This window comes from Rhincodon typus, chromosome 5 (genome assembly GCF_021869965.1).
Source record: "Rhincodon typus isolate 14 chromosome 5, sRhiTyp1.1, whole genome shotgun sequence".
Classification (NCBI taxonomy): Eukaryota; Metazoa; Chordata; class Chondrichthyes; order Orectolobiformes; family Rhincodontidae; genus Rhincodon; species Rhincodon typus.
Genome location: NC_063336.1, coordinates 83,006,069 through 83,031,647, shown reverse-complemented (window position 1 = coordinate 83,031,647; position 25,579 = coordinate 83,006,069). Strand labels below are relative to the sequence as shown.

The 25,579-nt window shown below is 41.0% G+C and overlaps 1 protein-coding gene across 6 annotated transcripts in view; it reads right to left on the bottom strand.

The window, feature by feature from the left end:
- The window catches only part of LOC109918208 (katanin p60 ATPase-containing subunit A1), a 41,481-nt gene that overhangs the window by 9,888 nt on the left and 6,014 nt on the right, over positions 1 to 25,579 (bottom strand). The window contains exons 2-10 of one of the 6 annotated variants that reach the window (XM_048596561.1): positions 17,923 to 18,096; positions 13,000 to 13,071; positions 9,700 to 9,851; positions 7,076 to 7,268; positions 5,911 to 6,029; positions 5,562 to 5,667; positions 3,545 to 3,703; positions 2,398 to 2,524; positions 526 to 660 (exon numbers count right to left, since the gene is read on the bottom strand). In XM_048596561.1, coding sequence (XP_048452518.1) covers positions 526 to 660; positions 2,398 to 2,524; positions 3,545 to 3,703; positions 5,562 to 5,667; positions 5,911 to 6,029; positions 7,076 to 7,268; positions 9,700 to 9,851; positions 13,000 to 13,071; positions 17,923 to 18,096 — 1,237 coding nt within the window. Of the gene's footprint in view, positions 1 to 525; positions 661 to 2,397; positions 2,525 to 3,544; positions 3,704 to 5,561; positions 5,668 to 5,910; positions 6,030 to 7,075; positions 7,272 to 9,699; positions 9,852 to 12,999; positions 13,072 to 17,922; positions 18,097 to 25,579 lie in introns of all 6 variants that reach the window. The other 5 variants (XM_048596560.1, XM_048596563.1, XM_020518109.2 and 2 more) reach the window with 5 other exon arrangements.

Here is a 25,579-nt window from a genome sequence, read left to right as displayed (position 1 = left end):
TGTCTTTATTCAGTCCTACAGCCAAGACTGAAAAATCCCCAACTTACACTAGGAAAAATTTTCCTACTATTCCCTGTCATATACGATTAGCGAAACATTATCAGTATAGTAATCAGTGTAACTCAGGATTCACCACTGATGTATTAAACAGGGGCAAAATTAAAGTTGTAGCATTCACTAACCAAATGTAACAAGCAATCTGTCACTCATCAGAATCAAAACTACTTTGGTTAAATTGTGATTCTTGCCCTATCCAAATTTTTAATACAATATTCATCAGTTGAATTATAATCTAGACGACTATTGCACAAAACTGCTAAAGGAACAGAAATGATCAAAGTAGATTGCACATATTCAACAAAATAATTTGACAAGTTATTTGTTACAGATGAGTCACAGCTTCTTCTAGTTCTAAATGAAGACCGGAAAACCTAAACTTACACTGGATATAAAGGTTTCAACCTTTGCATTATCTCATCAACTCATTGCATTAATGCTTCTTTACAACTAAACTGTTATCAGTACCTGAAGGTAAAGGAATATAAATTCGTTTTTCCAGACGCCTTCTTAGGGCTTCATCAATATCCCATGGGAAATTAGTAGCTGCTAGAACCATAACCATCTTTGAAGGGTCGTCATTTTCCGATGCACCTCCAACACCTAATACAGGGAAGCAAACAAATAAGCAAGCAACCTATTTTGCTTAATGAGATAATGGCATCAAATTGAAACTTTCCACTTAAATCTATAAAATTCTAAGAGGGAAGTCCAGAACAGGTTTCACAGTCTAAAGATAAGACGCAGGCCAAATAGGACTGATGAGAAATTTCTTCACCCAGGGTGGTGAACCTGGGGAAATTTCTGCTAGAGAGTGGCTGATGCCAAAACACTGAATGTTTTCAAGAAGTTAGTTATTGTTCTTAGGGCTAAAAAAGTGATTAAAAGGTACAGGGAGAAAGTGGGAACAGGATACCGAGTTGAATGATCAACCATGATCATAATGAATGGTGGAGAAGACTCAAAGGGCCGAATGCCCCACTCTTGCTCCTATTTTCTACATTTAATTTGGTTTCTGCTGCAGAGAACTAACAAAGAAAAAAAATGAAAATGAGAATAAAAAGTTACAATAAAAAAAGTAAAAAGATAAAGAGAAATGAGAGAGAGCATGATAAATTTTTGTACTTCCAAGGCACCTTTCACAATCTCACGATATCCCGACGCACCTTCCAGTTAAAAAAAGCATATTTTGGACAGTGGCCATTGTTAGAAAATAGGAAACATTTAGGTAAGCCATAAATGTTTGATTGCTTGTCTCAGGCATGTTTTTTTTGTTGTCTAAATAAAGTTCAATTTCCAAATTGTGTACTCTTAACCCATCTGCCGCCACATTTAATGATTGTGCTCCGCTCTTCTCACTGCATCTGGCATGAAGCCGCCACCAAACACATCTTTCAATGAAAAAGAGGAACTGAGCCCTCTGCAATATTTTCATCCATTCCTCATTGTTCCAACTCCTCTTTCCCAACAATGGAAAAGCAAAACCTGTCTTTTTGTCTCCACATTATCCAGGGTCGCAAACACTCCTTCCAGGTAAACTTATTTACTTCAACTTTCAGTTGAGCAGACAGCACTTGTTGTTCATTATGTAGTCTCATCTACACATGTAGATCAGGTTACTGCTTTGCAGAACATCTCCACTCAATCTACAAGTGTGATCCTGAGTTTCTGATCACCTGTCATTTTAATTCTCAATCCAATGTCCACTATGGCTTTTCTATTTTCAGCCTCCTACACTGTTCCATTTCAACTTAACATAAGCGAGAAGCAGCATCTCATGTTTTGATCAGGCATTTTACAGCCATCTGAAGTCAATAATGAATTCAACAATTTTTATCATAACCTCTGACCCCATTTTATCAGATGATGGTTGTTGATGATGATTTTCTATTCTTACTTATATCTCTTCTGGACCTAAGCTTTGTTTCTTTACTTCTCCAATTACATCCCCAATGACCACGCACTCTCAGCCCTTGTCTTTTAATCACGCCTGCTTTGCTTTGCTTTCCATTCCATCTCCATTTCCTCCTTCCTTACTTGTATCAAACTGATTAAATCTTTAATTGATTCACCCTCCTGAAAATGGTGAGTATTTCCAGCACTTTGTTTTATTAGCAAATTCCTGCCAAATTTCAGTTCATATACAAGAAATAGCTTCAGCCTTAAGCAACAAATAAAAAAACATTAGTCAGATTGCTGCTCAGTAGGGAAGGGTTGGTTAAATGAATGATAAGCAAGCACAAAAGTTGGCTGTGATGTTTTCCATAGTTTAATAGCCGGCTAACATTTGGACAAGGTCTTCCATTAAGCATAGAGGTGAAACAAAAAGGGGGCACTTACCATCCATCTGAATAAGTAGCTCTGCTTTCACGCGTCTGCTTGCCTCATGCTCCTCAGCAGTTCCTCTACGACTGCAAATGGAGTCAATTTCATCGATGAAAATGGTTGTTGGGGCATAAAATCTGGCCTCGAAAACAAGAAGCAGGAATGCACACCTCAGCATCATTGCCAATAATTTCACTTGAAATATATTCTGATCACTTCATTAAACAATGAAAAATCTTCATGGTAGTTTTAAAAGAGTAAAGGATAAAGTTTAAGGAGTAGGCAAAGGCCAATAGATAATTTGAGAGGGATCACATCCATGTTACTTCTTGCCATGACTCTGAAGACATACTTTCAGAAATATTTAAATGTCTTAGTCACTTCAACAACTGTGAAGTTGATGCATTTTGCTGCAGTACATTCTGCTAACTTCTGGGCTTGTTAATGTATTGTTAGAGACTCGTTTGTGTATCTGGGGTTTGCCTGCCCTAAATGTTGAAGAAGCTGTTGAGTGCCTGGATAAGAATTGCAGCATGTCTCAGTTCATGTTAGGAGAAAAGAGACACTTTTAATTATTGAAGTTTCATCAGATTTTGCTTTAACAGCTATTGTCCACCTGAGACAGTTTATTGATATTCCACCCAAATCTTAGTCTAATGAAGGACATATTTAAACAAAAAAGTAAGAAGCTGTGATTTATTTTGTGTTGCACATCTCTAGGTTTCTACTTCAGGGGTAAGCAACTTTTAATTTTGATGTTGGAGAAAGCTGTTGTTCCACTCTGATTAACGAGTCAGCTGGGAGTGTAGAATCTCTATTTGTCAGTTGTACAAAGGGACAAATATTTACGTTATCTGACAGGATCTTAGTAGCAGCTCCATGCTCACCACAAAGGTGTCAGGGGCCAGGACAGGAACCTACCATTTTTGAAGAGAGATGAATGAATGCATAATTGGACCTTTTGGTTTAAAGAATTCTCTGTCTTTGCCTGTTAAGGCTGTATTTTACTTCACCAGCTACTGTCACATTTTGTGCAGGGTTTGGGGCACAGATTATTTTGTGGTTTAGGGTCTGGTTCACGAGCTACTTTTTCAAGTTGCAAGTTGAAAACTAATTGGTCATGAATCAGGTGTTATCTACAACTACTTGTACAAACACCTACCATTTCAAACAGAAGGCGGACAAGTTTCTCAGACTCTCCTCTATACTTGGAAGTAAGCGTTGATGAAGAAATATTGAAAAATGTTGTTCCACATTCAGTTGCTACAGCTTTAGCCAGCATTGTTTTTCCAGTTCCTGGGGGGCCAACCATCAGCACTCCCTATATAAACAAGCATACATATTCTAAACCTCCACGGCAATAGTCCCTAGTTACTTAAAACTTCAGACCCAGCAACATTTACTCTCCCTAACTCTCATCTAGATTCAAGCAGCAAAACTCATTAAATCTTCTCTTCGCAGAGATGGAACACACTGCAGCTTTCTTTGCAGAAATTCCCAATTGCGACCATAAAACTAGCAGATAACAAAGTGGCATTCAACAACAGACAGGAATTCCAAGACAGGAAAAGGTCACACCCAATACCTGAAAACTGCTTCAATAAATGCAGAGTGTTCTTGCACTTCTCATGTGTTTGGAGAAGGTGCAAGATAAATCAGGTATTTGATGAGCAAACCATTTGAATATTTCCAGACTTTACCTGTGTTCTCTTTCCATTGCATTATTTTTAAGGCAATACAAGTTTCTCATTGACTCTCGGACTCTGTTTTTTCCCTCTGAATTCCAAATATGTCACCTTATATATTCTTCCTGCTCCTTGGATAATAAGGGTTAAGTCTAGATTTATGGAACCATGGCTCCATGGAGTCAATATTGTACTTCCAGATCATATTGTGAATACGTATTGATAAAGTGACAATCTTATTGTTTTAACTTGGGCCTCAAATGAGTACCAAGGTGACCAACAGTCTCAACAATTCCAATAGCATGAAAAGCACCATCTTGGCACCATGAAAAGCAGCCGTGCCAATCTTATCGCAGCTCTACAGTGGAGATTAGACAGATACATTTTCAGCTGTAAAAATAACCCATCAGCACAATTACTGCAAGTAAACCTGCACTTAAAATCTCCAGTCTCTTGAAAACTTATGCACTTCTTCAGGCTAAAATTCATTCAGCAACAATTCATGTTTCAAACTGTACAACTTTCATTTTGCTCCATGAACACCATGTCTAATATATCAATAACAATGTTTACTTATCCATTCACAATTGTGACTATGAGTACTTTATGAGATCATGCATATTTCTAAATGACTTGTCCAAGAAAACCTTCACAAAAACACATGAGTCACTTAATAGGTAACAGAACAATTATTAAATACAACAAAAAATGTTCACTTAACGATATATTTCTAATTTTACCTAGAAACTGCAAGACCATTTAATTCTTACTGGAGCTTTCCACAACATCCAGGTAAAGTAGGTGAGAGGGAATGTCAGATGAAATTCAATATGAATCATTACAAACTGAAGTACATTTGCAAATGAAACACAAATAGTGGTTGGCTTTTTAACTATACATGTGGAAAAGGTAAAAATAGACTGGCGATTCGCAAATATTCATTAAAAGTACAAAGTCAATGAGATGTTATTAAGAATGTTATTAGTACTGCAATGTATCTTGCATTACAAATTGTATTCCTTTATGCTAAAATGTTTAATTCATTTGTAATTCTACATACGGAATGTGCAATTTCGGTTATTTAATTTTCATACACATTGATAACATCTGATGGCTTAAAGGAATAACAGGGATACTTCTGGGACTGAGAGTTTGAAGTTTAAAAATAGTAATGTGAGGATTGACCTCATGGAGAAGTTTTACTTCATTATTTGGCTCAATTAGATAAGCAAGTAAATGGGTGATAGCCCCCTCATGTGTGTATGCGCGGGGTAGTCCCCCAGAACAAGGATGATAGGCAAGAACCTACAAGTGAACAATATTGTTGTTATATAATCCTATATAGTATAGAATGCTTATAACCTGCCAGATGAGCCTTGTAACTTTTTACTATTTCATAATTTAACCAGTGATGTTCGTCAATGGGTTACATACATACCAAAAAAAAACACAATATAGATAGCTTTTACCAGGATACGTTGAATATTATCTTACTTTCCAAGGTCGTCTGATTCCTTTAAAGAAATCTGGCATCCACATTGGCAAAACAACGGCTTCTTCCAGTAATTTTTTTGCTGACGCCAAGTCTGCTATATCATCCCTAAACACAACATAGATTAGGTTACTTGATGTTTCACAATTATGTCGTGCTTACTTAGCTTTAGCACTGGAAAACAAAATTGGTATTTGACAGCCAAGATCAATAAAAGATAATCTCATAACTTGGACCTTTATATAAAAATTGACACAGTTCATTATTTCAAAGTGAAATTGTTAAGTGCACAAACAGTCCCAATAGTTCTGTAGTGTTTGATTCTTTTGAAATGTTAATGATTTTACTCACCATCGAACATTTGGGTTTTGTGATATTATGTCTCGCTCCAAAGCTTCTACTAAATCTCGGTCATTCCCAGAACCATCAAACTTTTTTGGCTCACTTTCAGAGGTATCAATCGCTTTAATCTAGAGTGATTTAGATCAACATACTTAATCTTTATAAGCAGTCAAATTCTCAACCTTTTATGACATCCTACTGAAAAATTAATTTGGTAAAAAATATGGAGGAATTCTTAATGTAAATTACTAAGAATATATTTTGACAGAAACTTGCATACAAATAAAAGTTTATAGAGGAGCAGAAGTGAATCCTAAGGGGAAGTAATAAACTCTTTCTTTGATCTACATCAGAAATGACAAATATTTTACAAAAATATGCATGCGATAATATTTTGCACTTTGCAAATTATCAAGCAAAATACAAGAGGATATGTGAAACATAAGGCAAACTGAAAACATCTACAACAAACCAAATGAATACTAAACTGCTAAAAGTGAGAGTTTAACTTACTTGCTAGTAAGAACATTGTAAATTAAAACCCTACAAGGGCTTGAACATATCATTTAGTTGTTAAATAATTCCATTAAACTATGTGAATTGGAAGAGGAATTTCTTCTTGTCAGAATTCCCAACACCACCTCTGCAACCTCCCAAAAATAGATTAACTTGTCATTCAGTTTATAGCTGTTTGTCTGTATGGTTATGCTGACTACTATTTTTAATCACATAACAGTGACTGCACTTCAGATGAGTTCCAGGTTCCATTTTTTTCTTTGATTTATAACCTTAATCAGATGCTGCATGGGTTGGGTAAATAAAAAAAAGTGTGCCAGCTAGTGAAAAATAAAGCATGCATAGTAATATAACAGGACTTGCCTTTGTAGGCCATCTACCTGGTATCATTTGATTGTCCGTAAGTCACCAGTTCCCTTGCAATTCTAATAGATAAACACCCTACAGAAAGCACTGGCAAGGTAAAGAATGTTAAGGACAATCAGGTTGCAGCACTTGTTACTCTGAGAAAAAACTGTCACAAAAATCTTCACTCAAGATATACAAATACCTAAAGACGTTCTTGCTCACCACAATTTATTTCTAGTACTTCCTTAAAACAAATAATTCTACAATGTAAAGTGAATTACTTTATATTTTAAGATTAATAAAAACATACCTTGTCTTCCTTTCCTTTGTTTTGATTTTCTTTCTTGTCCTTTCCTTTGTTTGATCTCACTCTATCATTGTTCCCTATTCGGGGTACAGAACGACTAGAACCTCTAACTGGAGCTCCGAGGCGGTCTTTCTGAGGAGCTCTAAGGTCATTGCAAGGAGGAGTTGACTGTCGCTTTCTTGGATGTGGAGATGGTCTACTTTCAGGGAAATACATATTAGCCAGTGTGGATAAACTCAGATAATGTTCTCTATGCAAATCAACTGCACGTAATTACTCAAAACTATATACTATAAATGGTTTAGATTAGTGATGCTCAAATTATGGGCTGTAGGCCATAAACTGTCCACCAGAGCATTTCAAATGGCCTGATATTTGCCATTTCCTGACATTGTGAATCCTGACTGATGGTACCCAGCCACGATATTTTGTATCCTGCCTAGTCAGGGAGCAGCTGGAGTTGAGTTGCCCCCTTCGAAGTGGCCAGGCACACTAATTCCATGGCTGACTTCAAATTGACAGTAAAAGCTAACATATATTTACAACTTTTACAATAACATGAATTTTTTAAAAAAAAATTTATTCTTGCGGCTGATATATGGGCAACATGTTTGGTCGACATGGTCCGTCAATTCATGAAGATTTAGCACCCCTAGTTTAAATGTAATCATCATAACAGACACATGGTAATAAGGTAAAGTTTGGGAAATAAATATTTCAGGTATACAATATATCAAAGAGGCAGGTAGAATGGAAGAGTAGAAGTGGTAGTCCTGATATTAAGCAATCCTGAAGAACAGGGAGAAAGGATTTGAGCTCAGAAAATTGGGCAGTAGAATAAACACAGGTGGAGATTAGGAATAGCAAAGGTCAGAAAAAGCTGGAGAGAGTAGTTGATAGGCCCCAAATACCACTGCGCTCAGCATGAAATGAGAAATTATTGAAGTTTATAATAAACATATTAGCTTTATTCTTTATTCACAATTCACATATAAAACTGGTAAAGGTTTCTGAACAATGGTTTTGTACAAGGATTTTGTGACCATTTCCCAGAGCAATACATTGTAGAACCAGTTAGGGATAAAATTATTTTGGTTCTGCCAATGTACAATGAGACGAGGTTAATTAGTAATGTCGCAGTAAAATATCCAGCAGGAAGTAGTGATCATCATACAATTAACTTCCCTTGTTACTTTTGAAAATAAAAAGAGAAAGAGGACGATCTTTGCCTCGTCAAGCCTGCCCTGCTATTCGATAAAATCGTGGTTGATCTGCCCTGACCTCAATTTCTCTTTTGTGTCAGCTCTTCAAAGCTCTTAACTCCTTGATATTTCAGAAATCTAAAACCTATTTAAAATACTTTCAGTGATCTAATCTCCATAATTCTATGGCGTAGAGAATTCCAGACATTTATTACCCTCTGGGAGAAGAAATTGCTTTGGGTCTAAGTTTTAAAGTTTCTGAAACTATGTTCCCTAATTTGAGATTCGCCCATTAGTGGAAACATTTTCTCAGCACCTACCCTGTCAAGCCCCTCAAAATTTCGTATGTTCCAATAAGAACATCCCTCATTCTTCTAAACTGTAATGAATAAAGGCCCAAACTGTTTAGACTTTTCTGTCAAGACATTGCTATAGGATCCAATTCTTCACACTGAGGTACAAATAAAAACTTAACCTAATAGGGGTGTCCATATCATATCCTTTAACAGAAACAGCCAGTTAATGCATGTGTGCATGCTAATGGCGATTTTTGGGTCTAATCAAAAATTATAGAATCATAGAATCCCTACAGTGCAGATAGAGGCCATCCAGCCCATCAAGTATGCAACAACCCTCCAAAGAGCATCCCACCTAGATCCACCTCCCACCCTATCCCTGTAACCCCACATTTCCAATTGCTAATCCACCTATCCTGCACATCTCTGGTCACTTTGGGCAATTTGACATGGCCAATCCACTGAACCAACACATCTTTGGATGGTGGGAGGAAACTGGAGCACTTAGGGGAAACCCCTGCACATACAGGGAGAACATGCAAACCCCACTCAGTCACTCAAGGCATTGTAATGCAGCCATGCTAACCACTGAGCCAAGGTGTCGCCCCAAATCTTTGTTTGTCGTCTAACATTGATAATCATGGTTCATGCACGAGTTTTGCAAGTGGCAGAAGACAGGTGAAGACTAAAATTTAAATAAGGTATATTTTACTCAACATGGATTTATAATTATGAACACAATTATATGTGTTCCAACTGAAGGTTAAAGCTCTGGCAACCAAATAGAACACAAGATCCAGAATCCCAGGAGATGAGTAAGCATGGGTGGATAAAGTTCTGAGCACTATTCTCAACAAGTCATGATTAATTTTATTCATAAGCATACATTTGCTGCAGAGTCATTATTTTTATTTTTATGCTATAAACCTAATTTCTCTACGTTCAACAATTTAATGTCCTATATTATGTCTACCACAAAGGGAGATCTAGATAGAGATTTGCTTTTTTAAAATGTGTCTAAGCAAATATAATAGCTATTTCAAACAATACTTTGCAGCTCACATAATTTGAATTGCAAAAGGTCCTTCATTGCAAGGCTCTAGAACACCGCACACAAGATATTACTTACTTGCGTTCTGCAGGCACAGGTAACGACCAGACTTCTGAATCATGTCCTTCATGTCGTACTGCCTGCAACGGAGAGCTGTCATGTTTAAAGCCATCCAATGTTGACATAATCTCTTTGACATGCTGACATTCTTCAGTTATCTCTTGCCATACCTGTTGAAATACGCGGTAAATGAAAGGTTCTGATTCAGTTAAGAGTTTGCACATATATACAAATTAGGGAGTTTGCTGCTACCCTGGCTAACAATCAAAAGTTTATCATTTATGTCATTTGCTGACTGTAGGGCATTGTTGCTGTGTTCAACACCAACAGTACTTTGAAAAGTAATTATAGTCATAGAATCAGAGATGCCCAGCACGGAAACACGCCCTTCGGTCCAACTCGTCCATGCTGACCAGATATCCTAAACTGATCCAGTTCCATTTGCCAGCATTGGGCCCATATCCTTAAATGTTGTATTTATACCAGCATCCACCACCTTCTCTTGCAGCTCATTCAATACATGCACCACCCACTGTGAAAAGTTTGCCCCTTAGATCCCTTTTAAATCCTTCCCCTAACACCTTAAACCTAATCCCTCTAGTTTTGGACTCCCCTGCCCTTTGAAAAAAACCTTGGCTACCTATGGCCCTCACAGTTTATAAAATAAAAAGATCCCCCCTCAGCTTCCACCACTCCAAAGAAAATAGCCCCAGCCTTTTTAGCCTTTCCCCACAGCTCAAACTTTCCAACTCTGGCAACATCCTTATAAATTTTTTCTGAACCCTTTCAGGTTTCACAACATCTTTCCTATAGCAAGGAGACCAGAACTGAATGCAATATTCCAGAAGTGGCCAAACCAACATCCTGTACAGCCGCAACATGACCTCCCAACTCTTATACTCAATGCACTGACTAATAAAGACAAGCGTACCAAACACCTTCTTCACTACCCAGTCTACCTGTGACTCCACTTTCAAGGAACTATGAACCTGCACCCCAAGGTCTCTTGGCTTGGCAACACTCCCCAGGGCCTGACCATTAAGTGTCTAAGTCCTGCCCTGATTTGTCTTTCCAAAACACAGCACCTCACATTTATCTAAATAAAACTCCATCTGCCACTCCTCTGCCCACTGGCCCATCTGAGCAAGGTGCTGTTGAACTCTAAGGTAACTTTCTTCCTTCCAATTTTGGTGTCATCTGCAAACTTAATAACCATACCCTTTACATTCACATCCAAATCATTAATATAGATGACAAGAAGCAGTATACCTAGCATCGATCTTTGCAGCACACCGCTGGTCACAGGCCTCCACCAACACCATCCGTCTCCTACCTTCAAGCCAATTTTGTATCCAGATGGCTAGCTCTCCCTCCATTTCATGTGATCTAACTTCATTAACCTGTCTATCATGCAGAACCTTTTCGAACACCTTGAAGTCCACATAGACAACGTCTACCGCTCTGCCTTTAATCTTTGTCACTTCTTCAAAAAAAAACTCAAGTTAGTGAGACACAATTTCCCATGTACAAAGCCATATTGACTATCCCAAATTAATCTTTGCCTTTCCAAATGCATGTAAATCCTAACCCTCAGAACCCCCTCCAACAATTCACCCAGTACTGCTGTTAGGTTCTCTGGTCTATTATTCCCTGGCTTTTCCTTACAGCCTTTCTAAAATGATGGCACCGTGTTCGCCAACCTCTAGTCTTTCAGCATCTCACCTGTGGCTACCAATGATAGAAATATCTTGGCAAGGCACCTGGCAATTACTTCCCTAGCTTCCCACCAAGTTCTGAGGCACACCTGATCAGGTCCCAGGGATTCATCCACCTTTATGCATGTTAAGATGCCCAGCACCACCACCTCTGTAATTCAGACACACTTCAAGTTATCACTATATATTTCCCCACATTCTCTAGCTTCCATATCCTTCTCCACAGTAAACACGGATGCAAAATACTCATTTAGGATCTCACCCATCTTCTGCAGTTCTACATATAAGCAACTTTGCTGATCGTTAAGATGCCCTATTCTCTCCCTAATTAATCGCCTTTCCTTAACGTATTTGTAGAATCTCTTTGGATTCTCCTTAGCTTTAGCAATTAGAGTTATCTCATGACCCCTTTTCGCTCTCCTGATATACCTCTTAAGTATACTCCTATTGCCCTTATACTCTTCTTTGAATTCACTTGATCCTTGCTGTCTATACCTGATACATGCCTCCTTTATTTTCTTGACCAGAGCCTGAATTTCTCTAGTCATCCAGCATTCCCTACACCTACCAGCCCTGCCCTTCATACTAACAGGAACACACTGTCTCTGGACTCTATCTCATTTTTGAAGGTCTTTCAGTTAGGAATGTTGTGAGAGCCATGATAAAACACTGGACAGTAAACTCTTTGAATCTTCAAAGACAGCTGTGCAGAAATCTATAGTTTGACATTAGTGAAATCCACAACACTAAACAATAGTTTTTTTTTCCAGAACATGGACTTTTAAAATACAAAGCAAGATTTATAATATAAATATATTTAAAAGAAAATCCTGATAATGCACTTACTGATATAGTTCTCTTTTATATTTTCGTTTACCTTAACTTACAGTTTTGTTCAGGTGCATTGACCACTGTTCAATGTTTAGATTTGGATGGGGTTGATGTCCATCTCTAGCTGACAATCACTGAGGTAGTTACTAATGAAACTTTACGATTGCAGTTCCAAGGATGTTGCCAAGCAAACATGTGAAGTGTACAGAATATTACATAATTTAACATTTTTCTAATCAACCTGTTCAGAGAGGTTATTATACACCTCTACACGGGTGGGTCTTGAACCCGGGCCTCATGTCCCAGGAGTAGGGACACTTCCACTACATCACAGGAGGCGCTTTATCAGTGGAACTGAAAGCATCTACCATACTTTGAAGAGCTTCTGGTTTTCCAAATGGTTTGAAGATCTGCAGAATTAACCTTCGCTTCAGGTATAACTTACTATTTTATCAACTGTTTATTTTGTGGTTTGGATGGATAATGTGGTTGGGTGTAGGGCAGGGAGAGAGGGTGGACTGGGAGAAGAGAGGGTGGGCAGAGTATTTGGAAGAAAGAGAAGAGGTGAGGGAGAAAGATAGCACAAGCAAGAAGGAACAGCACATTTCCCACAAATTAAGTTTTGAAAGCTTATCACTACTGCTCGTATAGAGAATCTAGCACTACTCTTCACTTTCCACCCCACCATCATCCATATCCCAAGGATCATAAGCCACCATTTCTACCATCTCCAGCGAGATGCCATTATCAGACACATATTCTCCTCCCTTACCTCATCAGCATTCCAGACAGCATTCCCTCCAGACAGCCTGTTCCAGTCTTTCTTCATTCCTGATACCTCCATCTAAATCGCAGGAGATTTACTTGAGCTTCACTTAATCTAATTTACATTGTGAGCAGCACATACAGTAGTCTCCTCTACATCGAGGAGACAAAATGCAGACTGGGCGAATACTTTGTGGAACACTTATGTTCTGCCCACAAAAATGACCCCCGAGTTTCCAGTTGCCTGACACTTCAACACACCACCTGGCTAACATTTCTATTTCAGGCCTGCTATAGTGCTCCTATGAGGCTCAGGGCAAGATGGAAGAATAGCATCTTATTTTTCACTTGGGGACCTTGCAGCCTTCCAGACTCAATATCAAGTTCAATAATTTTAGGTCCTGAGCACCTTCCTCCATGTTCTTTACCCACCCGCACATCACAGGCCTTATCGTCACAGTCTACTTTCAGCACAGCCAACCCACTTTCCTCTTACAGTCCTATTAGGAACTTTTTTCTCTCTCCCTGCCTAACCATTATCTATCCCTTTGTCTGCCTAACTGTCTTTCGTTCCATCTATTGCTTATTTCTTTAAACTTCCCCAGCCCCTGTCTTCAGCAGATAAACCACCTTCTCCCAGCTACCACTAGCTCTGAAGGAGGGTTACTGGAGCCACAACATTGCCTCTGCTTTCTCTCCACAGATGCTATGAGACTTGCCAAGTTTCTCCAACAATTTCTGTTTTCATTAGAGAATTTGACACTTTTTTTAGTATCAACAACAGCATTTACTCAGTCACAAAACAGATTTTCTGTCACTAGCACATCTCATTTAGCCAGTTCAGACTCAGCAAAACAGTGCCAGAAGCATGACCTAGAATCTGGCAGTCAAAAGACAATAGGTGAACTTCCCTTTCAACAACATAGTGTCTGGAAAACTACATTTAAAGGTGACTGAGACAAAGGTTCCATTATAGGGAACTTTGATTCTGTGTCATTTGTGACTGAGATAAGGATCATAAAGATAAGTACATGTGAGGCAGACCTTATTGCCATATATTTAATCTTTCTATGGAAAACTCTCTCAGCAGTAAACTACTTACCTGACATTTTTCTGCTACTGTCTTGCCTGTACTGGAGACAAGTTATAATGGTTCAGGTCTTCCAATCCGAATTGAAAGTATTGGAAAGGCTATTTCCAGTTCTGATCAGTATCACTTATCTTGGAGAGGAGTTCTCTCTGCAATCATTTGGGAGAGGTGTCTACTCGAGTCCAGGCCAGGAATCTACACAGCCAGCAGTGAGGTGGATCAGTGTTGAAACTATAGCAGGCCAGGCAGCATCAGAGGAGCAGGAAAGCTGACACTTCGGGTCAGGACCCTTCTTTAGAAATGGGGGAGGGGGAAGGGGGCTCTGAAATAAATAGAGACAGGAGGGGTGGGACTGGGGAAGGTAGGTGGGATGGCGATAGGTGAGTATAGGTAGGCAGTGGTAGGGATTGGTCAGTGAGATGGGCGGGGTGGATAGGTGGGAGAGAAGACAGACAGGTCAAGGAGGTGGGGATGAGAGGGAGGGTTGGTCATGGGATGAGGCCAGGGGTGAAGAGATTTTGAAGCTAGTAAAGTCCACATTGAGACCATGGGGTTGTAGGCTCCCAAGGTGTAATATGAGGTGCTGCTCCTCCAGTTTCTGGGGGGGCATCATTGTGACACTAGAGGCGGCCCAGGATGGACATGTCGTCCAGGGAGTGGGAGGGGGAGTTGAAGTGGTTTGCGACTGGAAGGTGTCATCGATCACCTCAACCTTTCCACCCCTCTCACTCACTCCAACCTCTCCCCCACAGAACGTGGGCCCCACTGCTCCAACCCTAACCTCACTATCACACCCATGGATAAGGGAGGCGCAGTTGTGGTATGGTGCACTGACCCTGACATCGCCGAGGCCAGGCACCAACTCTGACACCTCCTCCTACCGCCCCCTTGATCATGACCCCATCCCTGACCACCAAAACATCACCTCAGGTGACATCCAGCCCACTGTCTCCAACCTCATCAATCCCCAACCCCGCACCGCCTGTTTCTATCTCCTTCCCAAAATCACAAACCTGACTGCTCTGGTCGACCCATGGTCTTTACCTGCTCCTGTCCCACTGAACTTATCTCTGCTTATCTCAACTCTATTTTCTCTCCCCAGTCCAGGAACCTCCCAGCTACGTCCGCGACATCACCCACATCCTCCAAGACTTACAATTCCCTGGCCCCCAACACCTCATCTTCACTATCGATGTTCAATCCCTATACATTTGCATTCCCCACGCAAATGGCCTAAAAACCCTGCTTCTTCCTGTCCTGCAGGCCCAATTAGACCCTTTCACCGACACCCTCATCCTTAACTGAACTCATCCTTACCCTTAACAACTTCTCCTTCAACTCCTCCCACTTCCTATAGACTAAGGGGGTGGCCATGGGAACCCACATGGGCCCAAGCTATGCCTGCTCTTCATAGGATACATGGAACAGTCCCTCTTCTGCTGCTACAGGCACTATCCTCCACCTCTTCCTCTGCTACATTGATGACTGTATTGGTGTTGCCTCACGCTCCCAAGAGAAGCTCAAACAGTTCAACAACTTTACTAACACCTTTCACCCCAATCTCAAGTTCACCTGGACCATCTCTGATACCTATCTCTCCCCTTCCTGGAGCTCTCTGTCTCCATCTCTGGTGACCACCTCGAAACTGATATCTATTTCAAGGCCACCGACTCCCACAGCTACCTAGACTGCACCTCCTCTCACCCACCTTCCAGCAAGAATGCAATCACCTACTCCCAATTTCTCAGCCTCCGCCGCATCTGCTCCCTAGAGGCGGCGTTCCACTCTCGAACATCCCAGATGTCCTTGTATTTCAAGGACCGCAACTTCCCCCCTTCAGTGGCTGACAACTACCTCAACCGCATCTCTTGCGTTTCCCGCACCTCTGCCCTCACACCCACTCCCCGCAGCAAAACAAAGACAGTATCTCCCTTGTCCTCACATATCACCCCACTAACCTCTGGATTCAACGCATCATTCTTCGCTACTTCCGCCACCTGCAATCTGACCCCACTATGAAGGATATATTTCCCTCCCTACCCCTATCTGCCTTCCGTAGGGACCGCGCTCTCAGAAACTCCTTCATTCAGTCCACACTCCCCACTCGCCACTCGCCCCACCACCCCCGGCAACCACATGAAGTGCTACACCTCCCCCCTCAACTCCATCCAAGGACCCAAAAAACCTTCTACAGCAGACAGATGATCACCTGCACATCCGCTAACATGGTCTATTGCATCCGCTGCACCCGATGTGACCTCCTCTACATTGGTGAGACCAAGCGGAGGCCACTTTGTAGAGCGCCTGCGTTCGGTTCACGACAAGCGTCAACACCTCCCAGTCGCAAACCACTTCAGCTCCCCCTCCCACTCCCTGGACGACATGTCCATCCTGGGCCTCCTCCAGTGTCACAACGCCACCCAGAAACTGGAGGAGCAGCAACTCATATTCTGCCTTGGGAGTCTACAAACCAATGGTCTCAATGTGGACTTTACTAGCTTCAAAATCTCCTCACCCCCGGTCTCATCTCATGGCCAACCCACCCCCTCATCCCCACCTCCTAGACCTGTCTGTCTTATCTCCCTCCTATCCGCTCCTCCCACCTCACTGACCAATCCTCACCACTGTCTACCTACACTCACCTATCACCATCCCACCTACCTTCCCCAGCCCCAGCCCCATCCCCATCCCCACCTGTCTCTATTTATTTCAGAGCTCCCTTTCCCCTCCCCCATTTCTGAAGAAGGGTCCCAACCCGAAATGTCAGCTTTCCTGCTCCTCTGATGCTGCCTGGCCTGCTGTGTTCCTCCAGCTCCACACTCTTATCTCTGACTCCAGCATCGGCAGTTCTTGTCTGTGTTGAAACCATGCTCCTTCTTCCATGACAATTCCTACCATATACTAGGATTTTAGTATCCCGAAGCCACTTACATGGGTACTGAGAGAAGTGTCTAGGTTAAGTGAGGGTGGGTGAAAGTAGTAAGGTAGGTGGACAGGGAGTTGAAGTTCAAGGGAAGTGGGTGTGCCTATGTGTTTCACAGCAAATCTAATTTAGCAATGGTGGGTGAAGGACCGTGTCAGATTCAGGGAAGTTCACAAGGGGAGTTGTTGGGTTGAATCTGCTCAGGGTTGGGTCAGTGGTGGCAACGGGGGTCAGCTTAATAGTTACCCAGGAGTTACAGCAGGTTTTATCTGTCTAACATTTTCTTAAGCTAAGTCAGTCACAACTCTCCGAAGTCTCAATTTTTAATTAAAACAGGGTGACATTTTCAGTTGTTGGATTCAGGCGCAACAGAAGTTTCAACAACCAGGGCAATTTCTGGGGATTCAGCTGCACCAAACCTGTATTGTTTCAATACACTGCTGCTGCAACAACTATATTCCCAATGGAAGATCTGAACCAAATAAATTCTTATGTATTTTAATGCGCTGTACATAGGTATCATGCACTTAAAAATGAGAACTGAGTTTGGGACAAAAAAAAAAATCAAATAATCACAATTATAATACAAATAATTGTGTGTGGAGAATGCATGAAAAGCAATCATGTAGCAATAGGAAGATGGAGGCGATTTTGTCCATGACCAAAAACATAGTAGATCTGCTGTAATATTTAAATGCAGAAGTTCAGTTAAGAGCAATAAATCATCTTAAATGTTAATGTAAAATTTCCCTGGAGATGGATAAGAACTTTAAATTAATTGGTTGTGTTGTTGGGGTCCAATATTACCAGCTTCCAACTAAGAATGGCAAATGTGAGTACAGAATCTGAAATTATCTTATGCAGCATAAGCCACTATCCAGTCATGCAACAGAAGCATAAATAAGTGAGGTTCTGACCTGATTCCATTTCTGCTTGTACGAAGGATCTCTGACTGAAGACAAGTACTTTTGAATCTGTTCAATTACTCCTTGGTAGTAAACTAATGCAGAATCATAATTTCCCAATAAGGCATATTCTCTGCCCAACTTCACATTTTCACTGATTTCGTGGAGACTCATTTTCATTGCATTCTATAAAGGGAGAAAAAGAACACAAAAACTGCTTAAAACTTCAGTAAATGACTAGTTTTTAGAGGAGCATAGAGAGTATATTTACATTAGTTTAAAGCAATTTCACTGGATTTTAAATTACAAAGTGGATTTCCTATTGCTACTCATGCAGAAAACTTATATTTTCCCCTAGGACATGATCAAATTCAAATTCTCGTAAAGAAGTGAAAACTACATTGTTTTTCCCCTGAAAAAAGTTACAGTAAGGTTTCTGAGATAGTAGGAACTGCCGATGCTGGAGAATCTGCGATAACAAGGTGTAGAGCTGGATGAACACAGCAGGCCAAGCAGCATCAGAGGAGCAGGAAAGCTGACGTTTCAGGTCTGGACCCTTCTTCAGAAATGGGGGAGGGGAAGGGGATTCTGAAATAAATAGAGAGGGAGGGGGGAGGCGGATGGAAGATGGATAAAGCAGCATATTAGGTGGAGAGGACACAGACAGGTCAAGGAGGCGGGGATGGAGCCACTAAAGGTGAATGTAGGTGAGGAGTTAGGATGGGGGTTGGTCAGTCCAGGGAAGACGGACAGGTCAAGGAGGCAGGAAGGAGGCTGGTAGGTCGGAGGTGGGGGTGGGGGTTGAGGGTTGAGGAGGGAGGAGTGGATAGGTGGGAGAAAGAACGGACAGGTTAGGGAGGCAGGGACGAGCTGGGCTGATTTTTGGGATGCGGTCGGGGGAGGGGAGATTTTGAAGCTTGTCAAGTCCACATTGAGACCATTAGACTGCAGGGTTCCCAAGCGAAATATGAGCTGTTCCTGCAACCTTCGGGTGGCATCGTTGTGGCACTGGAGGCGGCCCAGGATGGACATGTCGTCCAAGGAGTGGGTGGGGGGAGTTGAAGTGGTTCGCGACTGGGAGGTGCAGTCGTTTGTCACGAACAGAGCAGAGGTGTTCCATAAAGTGGTCTCCAAGCCTCCGCTTGGCTTCCCCGATGTAGAAGAGGCCACATCAGGAACAGTGGATACAGTATACCACATTAGCAGATGTGCAGATGAACATCTGTTTGATGTGGAAGGTGTTCTTGGGGCCTGGGATGGGGGCAAGCGGGGTGGGGGAAGAGAGGTGTAGGGGCAGGTGTAGCACTTCCTGCGGTTGCAGGGAAAAGTGGAAAAGTGCCGGGGCTGATGGGGAGTGTGGAGCAGACAAGGAGTGTCAGGGAGAGAGTGGTCCCTCCAGAAGGCAGATAAAAGGTGGGGAAGGAAAATGTCTTTGGTAGTGGGGTCAGATTGCAGGTGGCGGAAGTGCCGGAGGATGATGGGGTAGTATGTGAGGACGAGGGGGATTCTGTTTTGGTTGTTATTGCGGGGAGGGGGTGTGAGGGATGAGTTGCGGGAAACACGAGATGCAGTCAAGGGAGTTTTCGACCACTGTGGAGGGGAAGTTGCAGTCCTTGAACTAAGTTTTCTATCAGCTAAGCCAAGTTGAGTAACGATACTAAGACAGCACTATTATCTGGCTAACATTCTTCCCTCAATGAACACCAAAGAGAGAGATGAATTGGTTATTCAGCTCTCTGTTGTGGCTATATCTGGGCCTGGATGTTCTTGGAACATAGAACAGTACAGCACAGGAACGGGCCCTTCGGCCCATGATGTTGTGCCGAACGTGATGCCAAAATTAAACTAATTCCTTCTGCCTGGCCTTGGTCCATATCCCTCCATTCCTTGCATATCTGAAAGTCCCTTCAATGCCCCTATCATAACTGTCTCCATTACTACTCCTGGCAACATGTTCCAAACTCCTACCACTTAACTATGTTAAAAAAAAGTGCCCCTCACATCACCTGTGAACTCACACACCCCACCCTCTCAGCTTAAATGCATGCCCCTAGCTTTAGACATTTCAACTCTGGGGAGCAAGATTCTGACCGTCAACCCTATCTATGCATTTCTTAATTTTATAGACTTCTACCAAGTCTCCCCTCAGCTTGCGCCACTCCAGAGAAAACAACCCAGGTGTTTCCAGCCTCTCCTTACAGCTCGTACCCTCTAATCCAGGCAGCATCTTGGTAAACTTCTTCTGCACCCTCTCCAAAGCCTCCACATCCTTCCTATACGTGCACCTATTGAAGGTGGCATGGCAAATTGAAAAAAAATTTAAAAAGAATTAAAGATCTTGGGATGTACAAATAGAGGTAGAGAGTACAAGAAAATTACAAGGAAGGAAGATAAAACACTGGTTCAACCTCAATTAGAGCAGTGTGTCCAATTTGTATTATACGTTTGGAAGGATATAAAGAGGTTGTGAAGAGAGCGTAGCAAAGATTCATGACAGTGGTCTCTGGGACGAGAGAGCTCAGTTTTGCAGATACATTGAAAACCTGAAACTATTCTTTCTAAAAGAATAAAAGGTTGAGAATAGATTTGGCAGAGGTGTTCAAAATCACAAAGGGCACCGAGTGGATAAGCTGGACAGGGAGAAACTGTTCTTGGCACAAGGGCAGAGAGGACACCAATTTAAGATGGCTGAAAAAGAAGCAAAGGTTTCATGAGGGAAAACTATTTTTAAGGAGAAAGTGTTTTGGATCTGGTATGTGTTGCCTGACTGTATGATTGTGACAGACTCAATCAGGGTTTTCAAAAAAAATATTAAATAACTACCCGCTAAAGATTTTCAGAGTGATGGGAAAAAGACAGGTGGGTAGAACTAGCTGAACTGTTGTTTCAGACAGCTAGCATGGGCAAGATTTACTGAACAACCTCGCTCTATGTTGAGACCATTCTATGAAGAGGAGCATAGGAACAGGAATAAACCATTCAGACTCTCTTCTGTTATTCAAGTAGATCATATCGGATCTGTTCAACTCCATTTAGAGTTATAAAACTTTTAAGACAGTTTTGCTAATTTTGACACTGAATGAGGCCATTCAGCTTACTGGATCCATGTTAGTGCTTTGCAAAAGCAGCTTAGCTAGTCCCACTTCACTTTTACTCCATCAAGCCCATGTCAGACTTTGATCCATATTCCTCATGATCTCACTTTTAACCATTTAATTAACAGTTCCTTCAGAAAAGAGAATTTAAAACGTTGCACAAAGAAGTGCTTCCTGATTTCACACTTAAAATGGACTTGTCCTAATGCTGAGTGACTGTCAGGTTGCTTGGGGATTCCCTAAAAAGAGGAAATAATTTACCTTTTACCAATCCAATCAAATTCTTTTATCAATTCAAGGCTGAGTTAAAAACAATACAACTAAATGCAAGTCAAGTTTATGCAACTTGCCACTGGTCCTCACTGACTAGAGTGGCCTCCATATTGCCTTTCACCTCTAATCCCTCTCCAACTTTAATGACCAGCTTTTACCATTCTTTCAGAACTTTTGTAATTCCATCTATGTCTTACAGTATAAAGCATTTAATGTTTATATTTCAATACGTTAAAAACAACAAATACAAGGATGTTACTGTTATAAAGATGATAATGCACTGTGCATTACATGATACAATATGCTTGTAGTTACAAGACAGCCTATCTTTGAATCACCTTGCGCAATAATAATTACACATTACAAACTGTACATCAATGTTGTAGGACCATACATCATTACTGATTCACAACAGTCAAAGAATGAAGACTAGCCAAGACACCAGTTCCTTTTCCAGGTCAAGCCAGGATTAACTTTAGAAATTATGAAGCTTTCTGAATAGATAACCAGATGGCCTGAGCTAACTTTTACTGCTTTTAGACCTTATTGCCTTATAAAACCACACATCCACCTCAGAGAATACACGCTGTTTATAGGACAATATCATGTAATGATGTTAGTACTTCCAAAGAAATTTGCTAGCACTAGAATAAAGAAAGAACTTGCATTTATAGAATCCATGCCATATCCTCAGGAACTTTACCAATCTAAATTTGAACAGTTGTGTAAGGAAACATGGCAGCGAACGTGTGCACTTGAAAGGTACATGAACAGCAATAAGAAAATTAGCATGTAATGAAATAAATATGGCTCAATACTCCCCTGACATTCTTCAAATAGTGTTCTGGTATCTTTTACATAGATGTTTAGAGCTTCGATTGCAACTGAAATATCTCACAAGCATTATAGTATTCAATCAGCATTGAACCGAAACATCAGACCTGAGAACAGGGATAGCAAGAACTGCAGATGCTGGAGTCAGGGATAACAAAGTGTGGAGCTGGAGGAACACACCAGGCCAGGCAGCATCAGAGAAGCAATAAAGTTGACATTTCGGATCAGGGCCTTAGAACATTTTAACTTGAATCTTTCTGAATTACAATTGCCTAATGTGAAAACTACTGAGGCCTTGCAATAGAAAGTGACATTTCTAGCAAACATTTGCCAGATTGACAACTCTCTGGTACATTGCTTAATCGATACGTTACATAATAAAAGACAGTTCATACATTATTAGAAAAAATACAAAACGAAAACAGTCTTAATTCTCAATTATTGCGTTGTTAAAATATGCCTAATACAATTTTGTCAGTAGTCATATTTAAAATTTAAGATGTGTATAATTAAGATAATTCTTTTGACGCTTTCTTTACATTATAAAATTAATTTTGAAAGCACATTCAGATTAAGTTAGCATCTCAGCTATATAAGAAACACAATGGTCACAACCATACAACTTGTTTGTTGAACCACACACAATACCTCTAATCACAGTGCAGCTATACAACTGAACAGCTTTATTAATAGCATGATAATATTTTCATTAAAATAGTAATTTGAAACCATCATTTTAAATCATGAAATACAATATGGTCATGGCCCACATCAATTCCAGTCTTCCAACTTGCCTCAATCCTCTACAATTTGCCAACCGACATAACAGGCCAACAGAGAATGCCATATCCCTAGCCCTGCACTCACCCCTGGAACATCTGGGCAACAAAGACAACTACATCAGACTCCTGCTTGTTGACTACAGCTCTGCCTTCAACACCACTATTCCCTCCAGATTGATCTCAAAACTGCGTGACCTTCGTCTCGGCTCTGCCCTCTGCAACTGGATCCTCAGCTTTCTGACCCATAGTCAGGATAGGTAACTGCACCTCCTCCACAATAACAAACTGGAGCCCCCGCAAGGATGTGCCCTCCGCCCCCTACTGTACTCCCTGTACACCTACGACTTATTCCAAACAGATGCCATCTACAAAGTCTGCTGACAATACCACCATAGTGGGACGGATATATAACGAGTCAAAATACAGAAGGGAGGTAGAAGGCTTGGTGACGTGGTGCCATGAAAACAATCTCTCTCTCAACATTGGCAAAACTAAAGAACTGATCATCAACTTCAGAAAGAAAGGAGGAGGAGAACACACCTCCACCAACATAAATGGAATTGAGGTTGAGATAGTGAAGAGCATCAAGGTCCTCAGAGTGATGGTAACTGACGACCTGCCCTGGACTTCCCACGTAAACACGACAGTCAAGAAGACACAACGTGTCTTCTTTCTCAGGTGGCTCAGGAAATTTGGCATGTCCATAAGGTCCCTCATCAACTTCTACAGATGCACCACGGAATGCATACTATCCAGGTGCACAACAGCCTGATACGGCAACTGCTCTGCCCAGGACTGTAAGAAACTACAGAAGGTGGTGTGCATAGCCCACGCCATCACAGAAGCCAACCTTCCATCCATGGGCTCTATTAACATGGTTCACTGCCGCAGAAAGGCGGCCAACATCATAAAAGACCCATCGTACCCTGGTAATGACCTCTACAACCTGTTCCATCAGGCACAAGATACAGAAGCCTGAACACATGCATGAGCAGGTTCAGGATCAGCTTCTTTCCAGCCATTATCAGACTGCTGAATGAACTCTAGCCTCAGATGATGTAACCTGCAATATAACCTGTATGCCTCAAAGTCTTTTTGATCTGTACATCCTGAGCTAGCTGTGATCTGCCTGTACCGCTCGTAAACAAAGCTTTTCGTTGTATTTCGGCACACGTGACAATCAATTTATAATTAGCCTTTTATCCCCACAATAAATCACAGCTCCCACTTTTCTTGACTTGATTTTGTTTTCAAATAAGATTTTTCTATCAGTGTGATTCAACTGAAAATGGAAGCTAAAAATGGAATATTTATGAGATTTAGGGCTATGGGTCAAGAGCTGGAAAATGGGATTAGTGTACTCAGATCTTTGTTGATTGGTGTGGATGCAATGGACTGAGTGTCCTCCATCTGTGTTGTAAACATCTATGAGTTTCATCTGGCTGCAGAATAATGGGTTGCAGACCCTAGCCCAGAAGACATGTACAAGATCCCAAAATGTGGCTTCAGCTCTTGTTTTGCCGATTGGTATTTGCTATCTGCTATCAGAAAGCTAAGGTGGTACAGAAAATCAGTATGTCAGTGAATCACACTTTTATCACAATATTACACAATGATTTTTAAACTAGGTTCCATAAAAAAGTGACAACGGTTTTCTAGTCATGGCCAACATTCCGGATGGGTAACTGTCTAGTGCAGGATAATCAAGAGTAAATGACTGAGCAATGGCTGAAGAATGACTTAGTGTGAGCAAAGAAGCAGCAACAGAGTGCACTCACCATATTTGCAGGGCAGAGCCGACTAGCTGTTTCACCCGACAGGACAGTCGGCTTGGAGGAGCATTGAGAACAACACAAGGTCAGCAGGTAGACTGAAGCTGCCAGGTGAAATCAGCTTTGTTTCAGAGTTTAAAAAAAAGTCCTTTAAATATTATGTACTTAAACAAGAAGAACTAAAATTGGAGTTCAACCAGGGCATCAATTTCCCTAAATGACCTAAATCAGATTTGTGTGGAATGATACGAGAGTCATTGTCAAACATAAGACCAAGGATACACAAGACTGCAGTGAGGTGCAGACATATCAATGTCGCTGATGTCCATAGTAAATACAGTATTGTACATGTTTTCTTAAAAACATCTAACACCTGTCACATGGTAAATGATACGGTATTATCATTTACATGAAGAATTCACAATTTTAATCCAATTAATAATGGGTTTATTAAACAAAGATGTTTAAAAACCATCAACCTTTGACAAACTTTATTATATAGCTGTTGGATCAGTCACAATCTAATTGATATCAGAATAGGCTAAAAGAGCTAAATGGTTCATTTCTGTACCTTATGTACATTATGCTGCTTTATGCAAATTTCTTGCAGTCAATTTACTTGTATGTAAATTTCTTTGTTTTCAACTACCGACATAATAGGCCATGGCAGGAACATGTTGAACAAGTCATACTCATTATACATACTCAAGTTAAACTCATTGGAATTCAGAAGAATGAGGGGAGATCTTATAGAAACATATAAGATTATGAAGGGAATAGATAAGGTGGAGGCAGGGAGGTTGTTTCCGCTAGCTGGTGAAACTAGGACTAGAGGGCATCGCCTCAAAATAAAGGGAAGCAGATGTAGGACTGAGGTCAGGAGGAACTTCTTCACCCAAAGGGTTGTGAATCT